The following is a 25,195-nucleotide window of genomic DNA, read 5'->3' as shown; positions in this document are numbered from 1 at the left end:
TAATCAAAATCCAATAATTCTTTTCCACAATTTTTAGGTGTTTTTTTGGCATGTATAACTTAGGAATAGCTGTTCTATAGAAGCTGAAAATTGTCAGGTGGCTAGACCGCACTGAGACCTAGGGACAGATACTCAGCTGGTAGAAATTGTCGTAGTTGCATTGATGCTAACATTCTGCCCTTAGTCTTCAGACCAGTTTGCTAAAGAAAAATATTGCAAACTGTGGAAATATAAAAATTGGGTTTTACATTTGTAGTGATATTTTGCACATTTGTAACACAAAGCTGCACTGAGAGTTTTGACGGGGTAAGAATTTAGCATAAATTGAGTAATGACTTCTGGTTTTAACCCAAAGTAATTGATTGATCTTTTCCTCATCTTTTCCTCAAAGACAAAAACAAACAAAATCAAACAAACATAAAAAGCAGGGAAACTGAATACAAAAGTTAGTTCATGCTAATTTTAAGGTTTTGATTTTAAACACTCCGAAATCAGGAAAAGATAAACATTAATATTATCATCGTAAACTTAACTCAGACATTGCACATATAGAATATTTTAAGTTAGTAGTTATGCTATTAAATATAATATGATTTATCCCTCTCATTCTGCTACACCATCATATTTGTGTGCTGGTTCCACTCACCTCAGAGGGCTGTGTGTCAGTGATGCTGAAAACCTTTTGATGGCCCATACCAGCTTCTTCCTTGGGGTTTCCTCGATGGTACACATCACCTCCATTACTGCTCCTCCAGGGCTTCATTCTTCCTACTAGTGCCACTTCACTCCTGCTTGCTAGTCCTGTCTCTTTCCTTTCTGCCCTCCAGCTCTGTTACTCTGCTCCTCTTGCTTCGTAGTGGCCCCCAGCAACTCTTCCAAATCCCTTCCTCCAATGCCACATTGCAACATCCCGTGCCAGCTTCTAGGTACAGTCCAAACCCATCTTCACATTTCCATTTCCTCCCCCTCTTCAGTCTCCATAATGTACCTCCTTCTCTCCTGTCTGCCACATTACCTCTCCCTCTCATCATGTATACTCCCTAACAAATGGAGCTCAAGCCACAACACTGGCAACATACAGACAGCTCTCACTAGCTTCTAGAGGAGGGCAGAATAGCACCATGTGGGTGGAATTTTCCATGAAACGTACATCCTATATATTCAATGAGGTTAAGGTTACTTTTAGAACATTAGTGCAAATTTTACCCTGACTTATATACTAAGCAACTCCACTGAATCTCATTCTGCATGAGCAACTGAGGACAAGAACTTCTTTTTAAACCCTTACATCCAATTCACCCCAGAGCAGTCAGATTTACATCATATGTCAGTTGGGGCAGAATTTGGCCTGTTATCCACAGGATTTCATGTCTCCTGTCATTTAAAACATATATGTATTTTCATATATGTTTTTGTATTTAAATAATTTAGGAAGTTTTTGTGTTTCTGAATAGAATCTAATGGTTTATTCTTAAAACTAAAGAACTTTTCAGAAAAATAAAGTAAAACGATTAAAATCAATATAAGTTTTGCTACCAGAAAAGCAATGTTTATTATTTTACATCTAAAGCTAATTATTTTCTCCCAATTACAGTGGGGTCTTTCTGTGCTTGCACAAGTTCAAACAACAACACCTACTGGTGTTTGCGAACAATTAATGAGACACACAATTTTCTCTTCTGTGAGTTTGCAACTGGATTCTTGGAATATTTTGATATGAACACTGATCCCTATCAGGTAATCCCATTTCTGTGTTACAAACGGTTCAGCACTAATATTCTGTATGGTTGCACTCTTGTTAACAAATATTTCTTTTTTTCTGATGCCCAGCTGACAAATACAGTACACACAGTGGAAAGAGGCATTTTGAATCAATTACATATGCAGCTAATGGAATTGAGAAGTTGTCAAGGTTACAAGCAGTGCAATCCACGACCTAAGGGACTTGAAACAGGTAAAAAAGAAAAAATCTGAAAGAAGGCACTATTCATGTATGTTTTTATTAGGGTGTCTTTTGTTTTCTTAATTACTAAATGAATCAATTACAACTCTCTCTCTCTTTCTCTCTCTCTCTGAAAACCTGGCAGTTAATTGTGTATACAGCATTATCAATGCATTGCAGATATGTTTCATTGCAGATATGTAGGGTTACTATAGATGGATATTACAAAGTATTGGGCAGGAAGGTGACGAAGCCATTACACTAAAAAATAATAGAAGAACATGCTAATGCTGCTTAATTACACTCTAGATAGCTTTGTAGGACTTTGTTTCCATTCTCTCCTACAGGATTAATTTTGTTAGTCTTTGCTTCCCAATAGCATCCCCACCAAGGAGTGATTAACTGCAAACTCTACATTGCAACCAAGAATGTATGTTGCAAACTTTTAATGGACAGACGTCCCTGCTGTGTTTAAGGAGAGCAAGATATGAGAAGTCCTTTACAAATGTTCCTGAATTTAAAAAAAATTAAGTGATATTTATACTTCACTTACCTGGAATTTGTTGCACTTCATTTTGGGTGACCTTAAAGTGTGCTTTTACAGGAATATTCTTTTCGTATTTTATGCCATTGCTTCTTTATTTTTCTCTCTTTTCTCCATGAAAATTCTCTTAATTTATCATTTCTAATCTGATTTTTATGGGATTTTTTCAATTCTTTGAACACATCTTTTAGGAAACTTTTGTTGGACTGCAGCTCTGTCTATATTTAACACAAATACATTTCTTTTTAGGATTAGATGCTGTGCATGGAAACTACATTGTGAATGGTTTTTACAAGTTCTAAACACTAACAAAAGTTACTCTTGTATTTTCCTATATCAGGAAATAAAGATGGAGGAAGCTATGATCCACACAGGTATCCACACTTTTTTATTCTCCTCAGCAGCTTCTTTCCAAATAATTGCATGATCCAGTCCATTTCAACTAATGTCTGTATCCTGCCATGTTGCAAACGACATAGCTTTTGGTGCATGCATTTTCTAACAATATTCTCCATGGAACTTGGCCATTGGTTATTAGATCTGCCATTCTGCATTTAACTTAGCTCAGTGTCATGGCAAGACTTCATGCAGCTCATTTTAATGATTCCATGCCTGTATTTCTTATATGTTTATATTGGGAATCTATGCAAAAAGAACAAAGTGGTGTTTTTTATTTAAGAAGACTATACAGCTGCTTTGTAAATGTAAAACAAATGTGTTTAAATATAATCTCTGATTTATCTATACTCCAAGGGCCCGAGCAAGCACTCATTGAAGTCAATAGCTATATTCCCACTAACTTCAATGGGCATTGGATGAGGTTGAACTAGGGGTGGGGTTGCTGTAGGTAAGCATACTGTATGCACACCACTCCCTGCTATGAGTGGGGAAAACAGATTCAGGGAGAGAGCAGAAAAAGGGACAGAGACACTGAGAAAGCTGAAGTCATAACATCACTGTATTGGTATCTGCTGCACTGTCCACTCTACAGGTTAAGTGTAGAATTAATGGTAGAAAATGATCCCAGATATTTGGGCTTGGTTCTGTTCTCATTTTCCATCAGTTTTACACCTTTTCAGCTTCATTCACTTTGTTGGAATTACTCGTCATTTACACCAGTGTAAGTGAGGGCATAACTGGGTCTCAGGAGACTACAGTTGTATAAATGGTCTGTTTTATGGGGCAAGCAAAGAGTGCGTGATTGTTAGCTCTGTGTATCAAACACAGGAGTCAGGAAACAAACAAAATCATGCATCTTATATTTTATAAATCTCTAATTTAAGCAGCTGTTTCCCCGTAGAGCCAAGTTTGTACTTTCCCAATTGTGTAGTTTCATGACTGAGGATATGATGAGCTGTTCTGTGAAACCTCATGTTATTTCACAGTTTTGTGCATTTCTTGCTAAAGCCTGATGGGAAACAGTTATTTACTACAAAGGGAGAATGAGATTCTTGGATTCTGTTAGTTTTATTTAAAAAAATAAAACCATCCTTTTTAATCTCTCATATGAAGACTTTCTTGCAAGCATTTTTATTGCTACCTTTAACTTTACATCTAACAGAGATGGAATTTTTATGTTGTAGGGCTGCATGAAATAAATGGCCCCATATATCATTATATTACATCTTCTCATGAAGTCTAGTAGTGAAATCATTCTAACCACTCACCAAGTCGTTTAAAATGATTCTATTGGGAAGAGTAATAGGTGTAGCACAATTAAAATAATACAGACCTGTAAAGCGCAGGTCCAGACAGAGATTCCCAAAGGTCAAAGGATTTTGTGTCCAAAGTTTTGGTTCAGACCCTTCGGACCCTGTGAATATGTGACATTTATAAAAGAAACCTTAACCATTTCTTAGTAATCTTTGAAAGGAATCTCCGAGAGGAACCTATTCTTCATGTACCAAAACTGTGCAGAATTAAAAAGGATGCAGCTCCATGCTGTTGTGAGTCTCTTAAAATACTGCTTGGGTATTATGTGGGCCTGCTTAGTAGCTCAGCTTACATGTATTGAGTATTTAAATACTTTAGTTAATAATTTAACACACAACTAAATGTGTTGATTTATGGCCAGTACAACCATATTAGCTGCGTTGTGGCTGCAGGCATATATGTCCACAGAGAACACAGTACAGTTTGTCCACAGAGAACACAGTACAGTTAATGCCTATGTAGAGAATGAACACTGCATGCCCATTTCTACCCATGGATGAATTCAGGAAGCACCTGTTATGGGACCTCTGTGCCACACATGTGCATTGAAGGGCAGATCTTGACTCCACATAAATAGCTGCCCAGAGTAACCATGAGCTATACACACAGGCTGGGACTTTCCAAACTGCCTCGGGATTTTGATGTCCATTTGTCATTATTCTTAATGGGATGTGAGTATCCAAATTCCTTAGGAAGCTTCAAGGCATCTCAGCCATGAATAACAGCTTGAGTAATGTTTGAGAAGAGAATCCCAACATGTGTGTTTATGTATCTAGCCTTAGCAGCATTTTTCTACATTGAGTCTTAGTCTGTTTATCTGATAAATTGCAAAATACTTTATAAACAAAAGCACTTCCTTATTAATCATATACAATTTTTCCCTATTTTCCTTCTCTGTGTTTATTTTTAACAAGGTTTGATTTATTGCAGGGGGAAACATTTTTCTGTTTTTCCTTTACACTTTTATCTCAATTTATGAAACCTCTCAAGTTCATTCTTGAGTTGTGGGTTTACAGTGCCTGAAATAAGTCGCTTACCCAATCAGCATGCCCTCATTTTAGGAAATGGGAATATTGCATTCCCTGTTGGTTAAACTGCAGTATAAGTTATTCTGTTTTTCCTATATATTACAAAAAGTTGCACTTCTTGGCTGCTGTTAAACAGCTTCTGCTGCCATCATGGCCCTGAAATGAGACTTGTTTGGCTAGTTGGCAATGGGATTTTCAGTATATCAATTTGTTTCTCTATATATCATGCAGAATAGTATGTCATTTGGCAATTAGATCCCTGATGAAATGACAATTGTGCTACTGTAACAGCATAGTAAAATTGTAATTATTGTAGTCTCTGTACTTAAGTTGATGCACTGGAGAGTTCTAAGGGTAACTTTTATTAATGGTGCGTCCCTCTTATTACCTCATCTAGCCTCTTTTCCCCACAAGAAAGTCACCAGAATGTTGATGGGAAAATAGGTCTCTGTGTTTACAATGTCGCAATTTTGTAGGCCTATAAGTTCTCAGTGAGCTTTTCATTATTGGGTTTTGTTTCTTATCCTTTTTTAGAAATCCACATTTAACCAGCAGGCTGATGTTCTCATAATCATATCTGTTAATACACTAACGAACCAAGAGAGACTTTGCTGGCCTAGTTTCAGTAGCCAGTGAAATGGGGGTGTAATGTGGGATATGAACTAAACTGATACACTGTATGGTGTGAGTTGGGAGAGTGAGGTACAGATTTGCCGACAATGGATGTTTTTTGCCTTGAGCTACTCTAGGGATTAAATTCATGCCCCAAGCACAAAGTCTGGTTTCTAGGGTTTTGTCTGGAGGATTCTGAAGGGAATAGGAGGATACATTTCCACTTATAGGTGGGAAGTGTGGCTATTGCCACACTGCACTGTCCAAGTGGGGCATGCCGCTTAACAGTGAACCAGAACATTAGATATAAGGTTCCCTGACTTGGCCTATCTTTATCTACAACTCCAGATTACATTTGCTTACAGGAAACAAACAGTGAATTGAATTAAAATAGAAAAACAACCACCACCACCCACCCCAATACCTGCACTTACTCCTGGAATTAAAATATATGTCAAAACTTGCCTAAGTTGAGTGGTTTTCCTATTGAAAACATGTCTTCCTTACAGTTAATTGGTTCACAACAAAGATGACAATTTCTGTGAAGTACGGTCACAGCCATTTACTACCATAGACCTGGGGGGGAGGGGTTAATGTAACTATTTATCCATCTATACAAAGAATTGATAGAAGAACACTGGCGTTTCCAAAATACTTCCTTAAATAGTTTAATGGTAGTTATGCCTATAAGATAAGGGACCAGATTCATGCCCCACTCAATTCTTTTTGTACCACTCAGGCAGTGCAAAGAGAGCAGAAACCTTCTTCAAGTCTCTTGCTGAGGTTGTCTGTCTTCCATCTCTCCATCCCCTCAATGCCTAGTGCAGGAGTGTGTCAGGTGTGTGGCCAGAGTACAATATGCTCCAACAATCCCCAGCTGGCGTATGATCCCTAGTGGACTGTAGCCATCAGACATATTTTAAAGCAGCCCTCTGGATGCTTTAATCTGTACTCGGGGCCAGGAAAGTAAACAGGGAGCTATGACAGGCTCTCTTAAGCCTCTTTGCTGCTCTACCCAGCGTAAGGCGAATGCAACAGAGAATCCGATGTATAATTTTCAGGCACATTTTTCTTCCATGCCTTACCAACGGAGAATGACAGAGTTAAAATGTAACCGTTGATTAATACTGTCAATAAATATAAATTAGACTTTGTTTAACTCTCCAGGGCACTCGGAGAGAGTTTGAACATCTTGGGCAAATCCTGCCTCTAGCACACAGTCTGAATAACCAAGCTATGTGCTGCAGAAGCGGTTCTGTGATGGCCCTGGTTAAAAATATCCACATACTCTTGCCTGGGCTGTATGGTTGCTATTTCAGCCCTCAGGATGATACAGTCCTTGTGATTCCTATGGCTGGTAGATCCACTATTTACAGCAATGTATGTCACAACTCCTGTTAGGCTTTAAGTTGAAGCTGAAATGTAATTCTTACGTTCATGGGTAGAATCAGGTCAATCATTTTAGGATGGGGAAGTCTTACAAGAATTGCTAATTTACACAGAGTTACCTTGTTGTGTTCTTTAGAATATTTGATGTGTTTCTTTATGAAATCCAGGTTCTTGCCAGCCCATTGTCTACAGCTTGGCTTTGGCCATCATTGATTGTAACATTTCAGGAAAATGTGTTGAGTATCAGAATCTAGTTCCTGCATTTTGGAAAAAAAAATTGCTCTTGGAACTTTATTATAACTGCTCAGTTCAGTTTGTTCACCTCATTATTTTAATAGATGCTTTTAGTGCATCGTGATGCTCGATAAGTAAAATGTTAAGGTGCCTTTTTTTCTTTAAGAAAGAAATTAGCTTTCTTCTTTGAATCCTTTATAATGTACTTTTTTGCAGGCAGAAAGTCGTTGTCACTTTATTTTGCTTTATAAGGATGGCTCTCACATAACCATTCAATGTTTCTTTCATTGTGGTTGATTTCCTTACATCTCTTTCAGAAAGAAGACTAACACAACTTTACTCTCCCCCTGCTCACTCACCAGAACCAGTAAACACAGCCAGTCCGGACAGAGAGGGTTTTCTGTTGTAAGGAATTTGTCAATTAGTTATAGGGCTACTAAACTGAAACATAGGACCATGGAGACAAATGAGCACTGGAGGTGGGAGTGTTAAAATAGGAGCTAGCACACCAATTTTTAAAGAAAGGGTATATTTTTTAGAAGATACTATTAGAAAAGTTAAAATATTTCCAAATTTTACGTAGTTATGTTAAGTGAAGGAAGGCCAATTTATGTGTAAGATTCAGGCACTTTCCATTGGAGGAGTCAATGCCCAAACTCTCCTTGACTCCAATGGAGTAGGCTCGAGCCCCAAATTAGCAAACAAAGAACCTCATGAGTGTTTTTCCAAGCCAGACTTTTCATCTCTTGGCACTGCCATAGTGTAGTGGACTGTGCTTCTTCTTACAAACTCTCAAAGCTAGCCGTGAAGCAAAGAGTAAAAACTGTGAAGGAATAGGTAGCTATATCCAGCCTTCTCTGGCCTATGTGAAACATGAGAATATGAGATGAGGGGGAAGCTGGTTGTTTTCCCAGTTTCTTATTCAAAAACCAAAGTTATTGAAAAATACATCCATGTAAGATGAAATGTTTAGAAATGTCATCAAATGAATGTGATTGAATGTTATAAAAAAGTAAAATTCTAATTTGTTAATTTATGTATTAATTGAATAATCCAATAAGAAGCTGGGTTTTGACTGGCTGTCTGTGACAAAACATGTCCTCAGGTTACCCCAAATTACAAGTCCTTGTGATAACTGCACTGTTCTGAAGGAGCAGGGACACGCCACTCATTGATCTGAACCTTCATTCTTGTGTGATATGATGTGAATTGTGACATCCTGGCCAGACTTCCATTTTGTATATGGAGTTTGACTGCCTGTATATGACATAATGTGCCTCACGTCACCCCAAGTGACACATAGCTGTGACCATTGTACTCTTCTGAAGCAGCTGGGATATTGCAATGTCTGACCCGAAGCTTCATTGCTGTGCAATATGCTGTGAAGTGTGACCCCTCCACCCCACTTCTAGATTGTGGATGGTGTTCTGATAAGGAGCTGAATTTTGAGTGTATGAATATAACAAATATGCCTCAAGTCACCCCAAGTAACAAGTCTATGTGATCATTATACTCTTCTGAAGTAGTCAGGATATGCCACCAGATGACCCAAGGATTTATTCCTGCAAAATATATTGCTATGCATCTGCCACCACCCCACTTTAGTATTGCATGGCAGGGTTTGAATAAGGAGCTGGGTTTTGACTTGCTGTATGTGACAAAATATGTTTCGAGTCCCTCCAGATGACTTGTCCCCATGACTGTTAGACTGTTCCGAAGGAGCAGTCACCAGCCTGAAGCTTTGTTCTTGAGCAATATGCATTCACGTGTCATGTCCCTGTCACATGTCTACTTCCATATTGTATGTAGGGCTTGAATAAGGAGCTGGATGTTTACTGGCTCTACATGGAAAATGTTACCTAATCTATTGATCGTGTATTAATTTATATTGACTACTTAAGAATTCCCAGTTAACACACTGAGGTTTTGTAGGTTTCAGAGTAGCAGCCGTGTTAGTTTGTATTTGCAAAAAGAAAAGGAGTACTTGTGGCACCTTAGAGACTAACAAATTTATTTGAGCATAAGCATCTGATGAAGTGAGCTGTAGCTCACGAAAGCTTATGCTCAAATAAATTTGTTAGTCTCTAAGATGCCACAAGTACTCCTTTTCTTTTTGAGGTTTTGTAGGTTCTTGTCCCAAGATCAGGCCCAGGGTTATTAAAATTAAAGCTTAGTTGGGAGCCCCAACATGCATAGTTGCAACACTCACAATTAGGAAAAACCTTCTGTTTTCAATTAGCAAGTTACAAACACTCTAACCCAGCAAGGTAGATAGAGATAATACAGAATGTGCATCTGAACAGCCATATGCTCTCACCATCCCTTGCAAAAGGACCTGAAGTATTAGTTATCCTCATCATCTTTCTCACCATCACCAGTGCTTGTTATCCTGGCATCTCCCAAGAGTTACATCTCACGAGGCACACAGGCTGGGATACGACTTTTATAATGTGTTACGCTGACACCACTATACCTAATGCATATTCCATAGGAGTTTCGATCCCTTTTCCTAATTTGTAGTTCCTCATGCTACTATTGTTGGGGTGCCCTTCTCCTATAGATTATTAGGGCTTTTACCTCAAGCTTGTTAACATGTACATCAATTAGTTACCATGACACTCTTGTGGTCAGACATCTGCTGATGTTCCTAACTTAAAATATCCCAAACTGGTATATAAAGTCTGCTGCAGTTTCCACGGTAAACATCTGATGAAGTGAGCTGTAGCTCACGAAAGCTCATGCTCAAATAAATTGGTTAGTCTCTAAGGTGCCACAAGTACTCCTTTTCTTTTTGCGAATACAGACTAACACGGCTGTTCCTCTGAAACCTGGTATAAACTAGTATCTTGTGGTTACCTGTTGGCAGTTTAGTCAGTACAGCATTATATCTTGTGATAGCTTATGATCTAGGGTTACTTCTTGTTAGCTGTTTATGCTAAGGCCTTTGGGCCTTATGCCTTGTTTAGCTAAGCTGTTGACTTACAGGCCTCAGACCTGTAGGCTTATTGCTTTTCTGCCTTAACTTATGCCTGTACCTTACCTAACAAATATCTATTCCTATAGGCTACACAAAATATGTCTCAGGTCACCCCGTTAAACTGTTCTGATGTAGCTGAGACATGGAACTCCCTGACTTTAAACTTTTTCTTTGGAAATCATTGTGGCCCCTTTCCCCATGAATACTTAGACACCATTTAGCAAGGTAACAGAAGCAGCAAATGGGACTTTTAGAGGATGTCACAGTGGATCCTATGCTTGCAGTTAGAGGGACTAGGTGAGTGTTGTGTTCATTCCATCTGTTGTTTGTTTTTTCTCTTTGAAGGTTTCTATGGCTGGGCTGTGGGTCCCTGAACTGGCCAAGTGAAACAGCTCTGTTTGTGTCTCTGGGAGGGGTTTGTTACTGGGACCCTTGGGGCTTTGAATGGAACCAGTGTTTGAAGTCTCTGAATGGTTATTCCCTTCCAGTTTGCAAGGGAGGGAGCTGAGCATTGAGGCTTAGTATATAAGTCAGTTGCCAGCTGAACAGGAATGGCAAACTAGATAAGTATCAGTGGGAGCTTAGCAAGAGAGTGTGATTCCTATTTTAGGTATGGCTCCACACCAGGTACAAGATATGGATGATGAAAGAACAACTGCTGCAACCTGCCTTCAGTGTGCTATGTTGCCCTTTCTTCCAGAAGGCAAAATAGATTTCTGGTGTATGAAATGCAAACTGGTGTCCGTACAGGAAGAGAAGTTTCATGCTCTGGAAGCATAAGTCACAACATTGTGCAGCATCAAAGAAAATGAAAACTTCTTGGACAACCAAATTCAGAAATCATTGTCACAGACACCACAAAGGGAAGGATTGTTGATAAGGGAATTGGAGAGAATAGACACCAAAGAAGTGGACAGGCAATTGTGACCAAGAGGGGGGAAGAGCCAGGAGGCATTCAATGCAACATGAAGTATCAAAACATTTCAGATATTCAGCAAGTCAACTACAGAAGAATCTGTCTCTGGAGGGGAAGTAGGATACCAGGAGGAAGCATGAGCAGGAGAGCGCGAGTGGGGAGGGTTCCTGCTTCATACTGAGAAAGAGGGACTATCAGCAAGTTATCTCAAGTGCCTGTACACAAATGCAAGAAGCCTGGGAAACAAGCAGGGAGAACTGGAAGTCCTGGCACAGTAAAGGAATTATGATGTGATTGGAATAACAGAGACTTGGTGGGATAACTCACATGACTGGAGTACTGTCATGGATGGATATAAACTGTTCAGGAAGAACAGGCAGGGTAGAAAAGGTGGGGGAGTTGCATTGTATGTAAGAGAGCAGTATGACTGCTCAGAGCTCCGGTATGAAACTGCAGAAAAACCTGAGAGTCTCTGGATTAAGTTTAGAAGTGTGAGTAACAAGGGTGATGTCGTGGTGGGAGTCTGCTATAGACCACCGGACCAGGAGGATGAGGTGGACGAGGCTTTCTTCCGGCAACTAACAGAAGTTACTAAATTGCAGGCCCTGGTTCTCATGGGAGACTTCAATCACCCTGATATCTGCTGGGAAAGCAATACAGCGGTGAACAGACAATCCAAGAAGTTTTTGGAAAGTGTAGGGCACAATTTCCTGGTGCAAGTGCTGGAGGAACCAAGTAGGGGCAGAGCTCTTCTTGACCTGCTGCTCACAAACTGGGAAGAATTAGTAGGGAAGCAAAAGTGGATGGGAACCTGGGAGGCAGTGACCATGAGATGGTCGAGTTCAGGATCCTGACCCAAGGAAGAAAGGAGAGCAGCAGAATATGGACCCTGAACTTCAGAAAAGCAGACTTTGACTCCCTCAGAGAACTGATGGGCAGGATCCCCTGGAAGAATAACATGCGGGGGAAAGGAGTCCAGGAGAGCTGGCTGTATTTTAAAGAATCCTTATTGAGGTTACAGGGACAAACCATCCCGATGTGTAGAAATAATAGTAAATATGGCAGGTGACCAGCTTGGCTTAACAGTGAAATCCTTGCAGATCTTAAACACAAAAAAGAAGCTGACAAGAAGTGGAAGCTTGGACAAATGACCAGGGAGGAGTATAAAAATATTGCTCAGGCTTGCAGGAGTGAAATCAGGAAGGCTAAATCACACTTGGAGTTGCAGCTAGAAAGAGATGTTAAGAATAACAAGAAGGCTTTCTTCAGGTATGTTAGCAACAAGAAGAAAGTCAAGGAAAATGTGGGCCCCTTACTGAATGAGGGAGGCAACCTAGTGACAGAGGATGTGGAAAAAGCTAATGTACTCAATGCTTTTTTTGTCTCTGTCTTCACAAACAAGGTCAGCTCCCAGACTACTACACTGAGCAGCACAGCATGGGGAGGAGGTGACCAGCCCTCTGTGGAGAAAGAAGTGGTTCAGGACTATTTAGAAAAGCTGTATGAGCACAAGTCCATGGGACTGGATGCGCTGCATCCGAGAGTGCTAAAGGAGTTGGCGGATGTGATTGCAGAGCCATTGGCCATTATCTTTGAAAATTCATGGCGATCGAGGGAGGTCCCGGACAACTGGAAAAGGCTAATGCAGTTCCCATCTTTAAAAAAGGGAAGAAGGAGGACCCAGGAATTACAGGCCAGTCAGCCTCACCTTAGTCCCTGGAAAAGTCATGGAGCAGGTCCTCAAGGAATCAATTCTGAAGCACTTAGAGGAGAAGAAAGGGATCAGGAAGAGTCAGCATGGATTCACCAAGGGCAAGTCATGCCTGTCTAAACTAATTGCATTCTATGATGAGATAACTGGCTCAGTGGATGAGGGGAAAGCAGTGGACCTGTTATTCCTTGACTTTAGCAAAGCTTATGATACTGTCTTCCAAAGTATTCTTACCAGCAAGTTAAAGAAGTATGGGCTGGGTGAATGGACTATAAGGTTGATAGAAAGCTGGCTAGATTGTCAGGCTCAACGGGTAGTGATCAATGGCTCCATGTCTAGTTGGCAGCCGGTATCAAGTGGAGTGCCCCCAAGGGTCGTTCTTGGGGCTGGTTTTGTTCAATATCTTCATTAATGGTCTGGAGGATGGCGTGGACTGCACCCTCAGCAAGTTTGCAGATGACACTAAACTGGGAGGAGAGGTAGATACACTGGAGGATAGGGATAGGATACAGAAGGCCCTAGACAAATTAGAGGATTGGGCCAAAAGAAATCTGATGAGGTTCAACAAGGACAAGTGCAGAGTCCTGCACTTAGGACAGAAGAATCCCATGCACCGCTACAGAGTAGGGACCGAATGGCTAGGCAGCAGTTCTGCAGAAAAGGACCTAGGGGTTATAGTGGACGAGAAGCTGGATATGAGTCAACAGTGTGCCCTTGTTGCCAAGAAAGCTAACGACATTTTGGGGCATAAGTAGGGGCATTGCCAGCAGATCGAGGGATGTGTCCCCCTCTATTCGACATTGGTGAGGCCTCATCTGGAGTAGTGTGTCCAGTTTTGGGCCCCACACTACAAGAAGGATGTGGAAAAATTGGAAAGAGTCCAGCGGAGAGCAACAAAAATGATTAGGGGACTGGAACACATGACTTATGAGGAGAGGCTGAAGGAACTGGGATTGTTTAGTCTGCGGAAGAGAAGAATGAGGGGGGATTTGATAGCTGCTTTCAACTACCCGAAAGGGGGTTCCAAAGAGGATGGATCTAGACTGTTCTCAGTGGTAGCAGATGACAGAACAAGAGCTAATGGTCTCAAGTTGCAGTAGGGGAGGTTTAGGTTGGATATTAGGAAAAACTTTTTCACTAGGAGGGTGGTGAAGCACTGGAATGGGTTACCTAGGGAGGTGGTGGAATCTCCTTCCTTTGAAGTTTTTAAGGTCAGGCTTGACAAAGCCCTGGCTGGGATGATTTAGTTGGGGATTGGTCCTGCTTTGAGCAAGGGATTGGACTAGATGACCTCCTGAGGTCCCTTCCAACACTGATATTCTATGATTCTATGAATGGAACAGAAAGCTACAGGGGACATACTGATGGGTGTCCTTGTTGTATGAAATAAGCAGGAACCAAGAAAGGTTCTTTAACCATCCTAAGAATACAAATAATCATCATCAATAACTCCATATTAAGAAGAGCGGACAGAGAATTCAGCAAAGGACACAGGAACTATAGGATGTGTTATATCTCTCTAGAGCAGTGGTTCCCAAACTTGTTCTGCTGCTTGTGCAGGGAAAGCCCCTGGTGGGCTGGACCGGTTTATTTACTTGCCGCATCCGCAGGTTCGGCCGATCGCGGCTCCCAGTGGCCACGGTTCACTGCTCCAGGCCAATGGGAGCTGCTGGAAGCGGCGTGGGCCGAGGGACGTACTGGCTGCCACTTCCAGCAGCTCCCATTGACCTGGAGCAGCAAACAGCCACTGGGAGCCGGGACCGACCGAACCTGCAGACGCAGCAGGTAAACAAACCGGCCCCTGCACAAGCGGCGGAACAAGTTTGGGAACCACTGGACTAGAGTGAAGATATGAGCTGTGACAGCAGAATGAGACAGTGAAAAATTGTCTGGTAAGTCTCCACTGAGGATGATACACATTGGAACCTATGATACAGCATCACATGGAACTGCACAGATTATAGAAGACCTCATGCATCTTGGAAGAGAGTGGAAGAAAAGGAAAGTCCAAGTGATCTTCCCAGTCCAATAAGTGAGAGAAGGCAGAAAGTACTGGAGGTGTACAGTTGACTGCATGACCGATGTGAGGCTGAAGTTTTGGTTTTGTTGAACATTGTACCACATTTCAGTTGGAGAGCTGTCTGTACAAACAGGAAGTCCTAAATCTCACAGGTAGGGGCTAACCTCCTTGTTTGGAGACTAACTGGAGCAAATAGTTGGGCATTAAACTACCAATGCACTGAGAGGGTGCCAAGGAGGCAAATTCAGTACAAAACCAAAACTCAGAATGTCATGAACAAATTGAACAAATGTGGCAAAGAATGTAAAGAGAATTTTTCAGTTGCTTATGTACCAAAACTAGGCGTCTGTGTAACAAGTAAGGGGAATTAGAAACTCTCACTGATGAGGAAAAAAAATTTTAATTGGAATTACTGAAACCTGGTAGGACAGTTCACGTAATTGGTTATAACCTGTTCAGGAGGATTAGAATGGGTATTGAGGGTGGAGAGGTGGCACGCTACATAAAAAACACGACTACCTGTTTTAGAGTTATTGATAAGTCAGACCCACAGGATCTAGAATGTATTCGGCTCATTATGCTAATTAACAAAGCCCAGGGCAGGGTGTGGCAGGGTCTGCTACAGTCTGCCAAATCCAACCAGAGAACAAGATGAGTTACTCCTTACTGACAGATGCTTAATGCGTTGACAGAAATAGTGCTATTCTTGGGGTGTTCAATTTGGGAAACATATTCTGGAGGTCTCATGAAGCCACTAATAAAACATCATTCCAGTTATTAAAAATTATAAATAATTTTATAACACTCAATATGAAGTAACTCTATTTTCATCCTCATTTGACAGATGAAGATAAATTAATCACTAGCCTGGATGGTGGAGGTTGCCTAAGGACTAGTGCTCATGACCTGATTACATTTAATATGGGCAAAAAGTCCCAACCAGTCATATATATACTTGGTGCTCAAGAGGACTAATCTCCCCAGCTAAGGAAAATTATGAGTGAAATTGATTGGGAGAAAAAAATTAGGCAGAAAAATGTGATTGAAAATTGGGAGTTCTTGAAGAAGAGTTTTAGGTGGACAAACAACTTCCACATTCAAGAGAGGACAGCTTTGGTTAAAAGTCCATCCTGATTCAGTGTTGAAGTGGAGGCAGCAATTAGAAACTAAAAAACAAACAATGTATGATATAAGGAAAAGGGGAAAAATAGCACTCAATATATATTAGAAGTTATGAAAATTAATAAGGGAAGCTAAAGACATCAGGGAAAAATCCATGACTAGCAGGGCTAAGGACTACAGTTGGGAAATTTTTAAGAATATTAGGAACTAAAGAAATCCTACCAATGGCATAGGGGTATAGGCACATTACTAGATGGAGATGGTAAATGTTTAATAATAATGCAGAGAGTATTTAATAAATATTTCTGTTTGGTATTTGGAATAAAGCAGTATGATGTATTCAAATCACATGAGGCTGATTAACTATTTTCTAGCTTGTCAGCAGGCCCTAATAACTTGAACCCAAGAGTCCAAAAAGAATTGGCTATAGAGATCTTTGGACAACCCATGTTACTTCTTAATAATTTTTGAAATACCAGGGACATTCCACAAGATGGGAAGGGTGATAATGTTGTTCCAATATTCAAAAAGTGCAAGTGATATGATTTGGGTAACTGTAGGCAAGTTAGCCTGACCGCAATCCCAGTCAGATAATGGAAAAGCTGATAGTTGCTAAAGAATAGGAATGTAATTAATTCCAGTCAACATGGTTTATGAAAAAAAGGTTTTGTTGAACAAACATTCTTTGATGACATTGCCAGTTTGGTTGATAAAGAATTTAGGCATAAATTGGAACAAACTGCCAACGGAAGTGGTGTATTCTCCATCTATGTATGTCTTTAAATCACGAGTGGATGCCATTCTAGAAGATATATTTTAGTCGAGCACATATGGTTACTGGGCTTAGTACAGGGTAACTGGATAAAATTCTGTGTGCTGTGCTGGAGATGAAGTTGGCTGATCTGATGGTCCTTTCTGGCCTGAAAATCTCTGAATCTCATTTTCCTCTCCATGTGGATGTTTGGTGCAGTAGCTGGTTGTATCAAGATTACAGACCGTAAAAACCTTCTTGTCGGGAGTCAAGCAGCACCCAATTCTGCAGCAATTATGTGCAGCGTTTTGTGAGGAAACTTACCTTCTGTGCAAAATCAAGTCTTATCGCACAAATCCTCAGGAATGCTTAGGTGTCACCAGCACTAACAGCAACAGCTGCTCAATTCAGTGAAATATTTGTATTATAATAAATAGCAACTTCTCTTCTTGTTTTACAATAGCAGAGTCAAAGTGAAATAGATTATCAGGTTTCAGAGTAGCAGCAGAGTTAGTCTGTATTCGCAAAAAGAAAAGGAGGACTTGTGGCACCTTAGAGACTAACCAATTTGTTTGAGCATAAGCTTTCGGGAGCTACAGCTCACTTCATCGGCTGCATTTTTGCGATAGATTATCAAGTGAGTACATGCCATTTCATGAATGGTGACTCTTACTCATTACACTTGCAGTTAAGTCTGATCACAGAAAGATTCAAAATTTACTCTCGGCTATTCCCATCAGAAATTTCTGTGCTGACAGCAAATTACTTGAAAGAAGACAAGACACAGTTTGGTGGATGTGGCTTAAAGAGTTACCTGCGTCTTTTCAAATATCATTCACTGACTTTTCAGATAAAAATGAAAATGCCCCTGCCCTCCCCCCCGGCCCAAATCCTTCATGGTCCCTTGCTGTAGCTCTTTTCCAAGTACATTGAATATAGCATTAGTATTTAAAATAACATTTCAGCTTAATTCTATAGAAGTCATCAGAATTACTTGCATAAACAGTAGAGTTTATTAAAGCGAAAGTGTTGGGTTAATATACAACACTGGCAACCATTTTGTATGTTTCCACAAACTTGGCCAAACTCAGATCTCACATTACTACAGTATGATAGAATTTTGGGATTAAAAAGAAAAGGCGGTGGAGATATTTTAACCCCAGACGGAATTCTCCAAATTCCATGTAAGTGTACCATGTCGCATTTATGCTGTATGAATCTCACACCAACACTAAAAGCACTAGTTGGTTCAATACAGAAATCAGATAGTATTCTTATAAGCACGCTAGTGGTGTTTACTGTTTTCTGTATTTCAGAAGCCATCAGAAACCACTCAGAAAGCAGAGAGCACTATGCTAAGCCTTGTACGTTTGCATATAGTTAATAAACATGATTATTGGGGAGCTGACTGTGCCCAAGCAGTGTCTTCATATTTTTGTTGTGTAATGAGCAAAAGACACCCTACTAATCTTAACAAAAGATTTATATCAGTAACACAATTAAACAAATTTCAATACATTTACTCATTTTTTCTTTTCTTAATTCATCTAACAACACACGAAAGTTCCTAAAGATTTCTTAATTTGTGACTACCATATAATCTCTGTGAAAACACTGCAGCTGGGTTTGCAACAAGTTGGCTGAATATTGACTTTTGATGATTTTTACATGCGTGATTGTATGTTTACTAACAAAGAACACACAAAAGTTGGGGTAATGTATTTGTCAGACCAGAACTATAGGTTCACCACTGGAAGTGGCATATCCTCATCTCTTCACAATGAAATACCAGTCAAAGGGACATGTCACCTGTTGGTCTGGGGAGTTGGCATGTCCAGCTCCCTCAGAAAAACCTGATGGTCACAGAGCCATACCACTTGTGGTGATCTGAAACTACTTTTGTCACATCCAACAAGTCAAAACCCAGCTCCTTATTCAAGCCCTATGTACAACATGGAAATGGAAAGGGGCGTGACATGATGCAGCACGTTGCACAGGAACAGACGTTTGGCTCAGCTAGTGGCAATGTCCCAACTACTTCAGAAGAAGGACGTGTCACTTGGGGTGAGCTGAGATTTATTTGGTCATGTACAGCCGCTCAAAAATCACTTGCTTATCAAAGCATCATCCACAATATGGAAGTGGCTCTGGGGACATTCCACAGCAAATTGCACAAGAACAAAGCTTTGTGTTAGAGTAGCATGTCCCAACTCCTTCAGAACAATCTGGTCACAAGGGTGTGTCACTTGGGGTGTCCTGAGACTTCTTTTGTCATGTACAACCAGTCAAAACCCAATTTCTTATTTCATTTAATTAATTAATAATGAAGTGCTTAGTCATTTAAATTTTATCACGTTCAATACATTAATTTGATGGAATTTATAAAAATTGAATCTTACATTGATATATTTTTTAAATAATTTTGGTCTTTGAATAAGGAAGAGGGAACCATCCCTGAGGAGTTGGCACCACGAATAACATACCAGCTTTAGCCTTGTGAATAACAGAGAGGGCAAGTTAAAGTAGAAGAAATAAATTGACTAAGGAGCCATTAGAGGCATGGAGGATCCAATATGGATTAAAACTATTAAATAAAACTACTGGATTATATATGTTGTTATAATGAACTTCTAAAATGTTATCTAGGCCATCCCACCCGCAGTGTGGTAGGATCAGAGTTTTTGTAAGCCATCTTCAGTCATTCATTATTAAATTTTGTTTCGAACTTGCCAGTGAGGACATTTCCATTGCTTTCCTTGGAAGAATTTTCCATTGTCTGTTTTATCTTTTTCTATATTCTTTCTTCTGGGCTAAACCACAGAGTTTAACAGAATCCTTTTAGAAAATATAATGAGTTTAAGGTTCCCATCCATTAGGGATGTTACATGTTACAAAACAAATTTCATGCTACTTTACACTCAATTTGGGTAATACATTTTACAGCATATATTTTGGGGACTTTGATCACGTCAAATACTTTCAGAGAGAGGTTTCCTTAATGTTTTGTCTTCTTTTTTTTCTTGGATGAGCTAACATAAAATCCAGCTGACTTGCTGTTTATGGACTTGTGACGACACTCCTTTCCCAGGCAAGGGTCTGAAGATGTTCATGGTTTTCTGCCAAAGAGTGCAGCATCAGACCTGTATTACTGGCCAAAGCGTCCTCTTAGACCAGATCTACACTATAAATTTACGTCAGTATAACTACATTGCTCAGGGGGTGTGAAAAATGTACACCACTGTGTGACACAATTATACCAACCTAACCCCTGACGTGGCAGTGCTATATCAACAGGAGGGCTTCTCCCATCAACATTTAAAAAAACAAACCAAAAAAAAGAGACATTGCAATATAGATTTTAAATTTAAAAAGAATCTTTAAACTGCTGCACCACTAAAGTTATATGCTGCATACTTTTTCACAAAATGAGTTACTGGTTTAAAATTGCTTAGTCTTATAACTGAATTCACCTGAAGAGCTTTTACAAAGCCTTTTCATCTGTGTGCCCTTGTCAACTGAGATTCATGCTTACAAAATAAAATTTTAAAAAATCCATTATAACTTGCCTTGGCAGAATTCTATTTTTTTAATAATATGGATGAATAATATTGATGTTTTATGGATTTTTTTAAATTTTATTGATTTTATATGTTCATAGTTGAGGGAAATTACAGGGGGGGGGGGGGACAACCCAATAATTATTTAAAGACCGTGTCTTTGAGATTCAAAATGTTAAAGTTTTACAACACTTAAAGCACAAACTATCAACATCACATATCAAAATATACAAAGCAAATATCCTTGAATCAATCGCTAATAAGGTCTCAAGCAGTACTTTTGTTACATTGCCTCTCTGTGAATTTTGATTAGTATTTTTTTCATCAGTGCATGTGGTGAAATGGACATTTATGGATTTTTTTTAAAAATCGCATCCTTCCAAGCATATCTATAACTGCTGTTTATTAAAGAGAATTTCCTCTTGTGTATCTGAAGGAAGAATTCAGCCAATCAGTTTGAAGTGGTAGCTCTTACAAGATGCACCAAATATCCATGCATCAAATTCCTATTTGCTTCACGGAAGAGCTACTTGCTGAGGGCTTGCAGGATTGACCTACCATTTATATTTTATTGTTGCTTTGTTTATTCCCCATTCCAGTGTGGATCATTTTTTTTAAAGGACTCGTGACAGTTTTGAAAGACCAATGGATTGCTTGTATATTGGAGCAATTTCGCTGTCTCTATCTGCAGTATCCGGGGGGCAGATTTGGCCTTGTCTGTATGCATAAAGTTCCCTCTGGACCAGAGTCTGTTCTTAGTTACACCCATGCTCTCCTACTGACTTCACTGTGGTTACGCGGGAGTAGCTGAAGGCAGAATGTGTATCTTTCTGCTCAGCAGGAGTCATGTGCACACACAAGATCAGAATTTAGCCTTTAGGGCCGAGTTACTGATATGATGAAAAATGTGGAGTGCAATACTCATTAGCCAAGTACGTTAGGAATGGTTACTGCTTTTAAATAATAAAGAAATGTACGTGGAAGCTTTACATGCTTTTCTAAGGTGGTGGTTCCCATCAGACCTCTTTCTTTCTTTTAACAGGGGACAATTATGGGATGGATGGGAAGGCTAATCTGCCAAATTTCACTGAGGACATCAACTGGCAAGGACTGGAAGATTTATACAGTGTGAATGAAAGTTTGTACGAATACAGATACAACTATAGACTTAGTCTGGATGACTGGACTAATTACTTGAAGGATCTAGATAGAATGTTTGCACTGCTGAACAGTTACTCTGAGCAAAATAAAACAGACAAAACTAAAACCGCTCGAAACAATGGGTATTTGGATGAATTACCTCTACCATTTACCTGGGGAGGACTGACCTCTGCCGAGTCAGACGAAGACTCAAGTGGTCTGATTGCAGAAGAGTTGCAGCCTATCGTGCCAACAGACTTGGCAACCCTAGCTTTGAGCACTGTAATTTTAAATCAAGTGAGGAAACTTGAATTAAATAATGATATTCCTGAGAAAAGGAGTTTGAATTCTGCACACTGGAGAAATCAACAAGCTGAAAAGTGGTTGGAGGGTAAAGAGTTAGACCGTTTTGAAATGCATTTAAGTGGAAATGGTTTGACAGAGCTGGAGTCCGGGCATAGCTTCATTCTACAGACAGTTAACATTCTTCAGAAAGACTCTCACCAGGACAGTGACCCAGTAGAGGATATTTTTGAAGATCAGATATACCTTCCTGTGAGTTCTGATGAACCCACTGTTCATCGAGCTGTAAATGTCTCAATCAGGGATCAATCTATTAGGGCTCAGAAAATGGAGACTATGTTGGAAAAGATGGAACATAACTTTGAAGGAGAGACTTCAAAAATCCTAAATGTAGAAGGCAGTGCCTCATCTCCACTCTCCTTGGATTAGATCAAATTGTAAACCATATATGGCTCTCTTTATTTTTGATCAGTAAACTAGTAATGGTAATCATGACAACTGACATTCCATGTTTATTGCGGATACATTTTGCAGCTGAAATGAGCCCAATGCTCTGTATGTGTGTGTGTGTGTGTGTGTGTGTGTGTGTTTATTTCATATATACACATACTTTCACACTAATTTTCCATAATTGAGAAACTAGGTTCCCACAGTATTAAAAAAGAAACAGTGTTAACTTTATAGTGCAATGATGCACACATTTCCTAGACTAGTAATAATTTCCTTAGTGTTACTTTTTCTGTTTCCAAAAGGTCCCATATAAATGAATGTCTCAGTCCACACATGCTATCTGCATAATGTATTTTTGATAAATTATTTTTAACCACTGGAATTTCATGTCACACTTTTGAGTAAAATGATATTGCACTTTTGTAATCTGTCTCCAAGACCATTTATTAATCTGATCATGTACATGTTCTTAGTTTGCTCATTGTTTCATGTAATTGTGAAATAATAAAATGGGTTGACAAGAAAGAGCTACCGCTCTTGTGAAATTGTGAAAACAGATTGGTCAAATATTATTTTAGCAGAAACTATTGCATGGTTTGTTGCCTTGACTTTCAGAAATGTATTTTCAGAAAGGTAGAGCTCATGGATGCTCACTATATGAGGATTTTTTTTAAAATTGACTTATTTCCCTACTTATTGATACCATCAGTATTAAAAATCCATGATTTTTTCTCGATTTTTTTTGCTGATATCCTTACAAAGGTTTCTATGAGTAGAGTATGCTTTGTCACCATTTTTGGTTTTATTAGTCTGGACAATAGCTTGATGTTTTCAGAAATTATTGTGACTTTAAAATATTTTCTTAAAGGCATTAAAGGGAATGGTAAAATCATATTAGAGTTACATATTTTAGATACATGAGGTCAGAGTAGTAGGCTAGACCTCTTTTGTTGTTGTAATGTGTTCTAAAGGTTTTTTTTCCTGGATTCTACCAAACATTTAATATTTTTAAAGAATAATACAAAATTGACTTTGAAAATCTGTACTGTTGGTAACTTAATATCTTTCTTAGTTTTTTTTTTACATAAGTAGCAAATAAATAAAATAAAAAGAATCACCTCATACAGATGTATTGCCACCATTTCCAATTCACACTAAAGTTCCTTTTGTTATATGTTATTTAGCTTAGTGGGCTTTCTAGTCTATTGCAAGCACTGCAGGTTAAAATTTTGTTCTTTTGCTTTAAGTGTTTAAGTTGAACTATTTTAAAAGCAGATTCTTTTAGTAGGATTTTAATAATTTTAAGAAGCAGTCTTTATGATGGACTCTGTGACTATGTTAAAATTAACTAGCTGTGTATCTGATGTATGTGCCGGGGCTGAATGACAGAACAAACGTATTTATGGTCATGAATGATGCTATTTGTAAATAGATTTCAAGTTAGTAGGATAAAAACTGTGTTTTTTTTTAAAATCTTGTACAATATTTCTGTGATACTTTTATAGAACAATTCTGGCTTCAGGGAAGTCTAGAAGCAATATTTCTTGAAATAAAAGGTGTTCTACTCTACCTGCTTCAGAGAAGTCCACATAATCACATTTTCATAGTAAATTTACCCTTTTAAAATAATTCTAATTTAATTACATGTACTGTCTTAAGAATCCAGCCACAAATGGAGAAAAAGCTTAGAAAATGTCGTTACAAATTATTCATGGTGATTGTGAATATATCTTTCCTACCGGAGGTGCTGCAAAGTAGCTAGTGCCCAAAGCAGTAAACCCTTACTCCAGTTGAAGTAAAGGAGACAAATGGCATGATAAATGGCTGCCCACACGAGTAAAGCTTTGCAGAATCAAGCCCCTTTGTTTCCCCACCCATTCCAGTGATGGCCTCTATAAGTTACATTTGTCTCTCCCCCATATAGAGTAACCTTCATTTCAGGCTGCATCCTGGTCAAGGCTGGTAATGGAGAGTTTAAGCAGCATGGACCACATCATGCCATCGTGAAGAAGGAGTTTTGCTGGTAGCCTCAAATGACATTTCTCCAGTTATGAGGGTGGACCTATCTTTTATAGGAGCTTAATTAAGCTACTGACAGGTTTCAGAGTAACAGCTGTGTTAGTCTGTATTCGCAAAAAGAAAAGGCGGACTTGTGGCACCTTAGAGACTAACCAATTTATTTGAGCATAAGCTTTCGTGAGCTACAGCTCACTTCATCGGATGCAAGTTAAGCTACTGTTGATCAACCAGTAGATGTCACTCTGGAGCAGTACATGCTCACTCCTGCCAGAGAGTGGATTGCTCAGTAGACGATGCTGGAGTGCTCTCAGCCTTTGCCAAGATCATCCCATCTTACTGATTTTTAAAGTAGCAACCATGCCCTTGATAGTGCCAGATAGTAAAAATCTATTGCTCCAGGACAGTTTTAGTAAAGGCTCAGACCTTAGTAACTTACAAGGGATCCATATGGAATTTTTTTTTCTATTCTTTATATTTATTTAAAAAGTTAAACTGCAGGACTCTTACTTTGCAATTGAAATGGAAAGTGACCAATGAATATTGACTCCATCATTTCCTGCTGCCTCCGTGCAATTAAAAATATTAATTATTTAATTCGTTTCCACCGTGTGCACGTGAGGCTGACTCCACTTACTACCCTTGAGGCATGATTCTGCTCCCCTTGCTCGCTTTCAGTAGCACCTGACTTGGTGAGTTCTCTTGGAAATCAGTGGGAATAAGATACTTCTCAAGGGTGACAGAATCAAGCCCTGAATCAACAAGAATTC

The 25,195-nt window shown here is 39.4% G+C and overlaps 1 protein-coding gene across 5 annotated transcripts in view; it reads left to right on the top strand.

The window, feature by feature from the left end:
• SULF1 (sulfatase 1) overlaps window positions 1-23,093 on the top strand; it is a 176,451-nt gene extending 153,358 nt beyond the window's left edge. For 4 of the 5 annotated variants that reach the window (XM_073330899.1, XM_073330898.1, XM_073330900.1 and 1 more), the window contains 3 exons: window positions 1,595-1,737; window positions 1,831-1,954; window positions 21,559-23,093. In XM_073330899.1, the coding sequence (XP_073187000.1) occupies window positions 1,595-1,737; window positions 1,831-1,954; window positions 21,559-22,388 (1,097 nt within the window). In that variant the 3' untranslated portion in view covers window positions 22,389-23,093. Of the gene's footprint in view, window positions 1-1,594; window positions 1,738-1,830; window positions 1,955-2,826; window positions 2,861-21,558 lie in introns of all 5 variants that reach the window. The other variant, XM_073330901.1, reaches the window with a different exon arrangement.
• The last annotated feature ends 2,102 nt before the right edge of the window (window positions 23,094-25,195 follow it).

This window comes from Lepidochelys kempii, chromosome 2, assembly GCF_965140265.1.
Source record: "Lepidochelys kempii isolate rLepKem1 chromosome 2, rLepKem1.hap2, whole genome shotgun sequence".
NCBI lineage: Eukaryota > Metazoa > Chordata > Testudines > Cheloniidae > Lepidochelys > Lepidochelys kempii.
The sequence above is the reverse complement of the archived record's forward strand: the minus strand, read 5'-3'. Positions and strand labels throughout refer to the sequence as shown.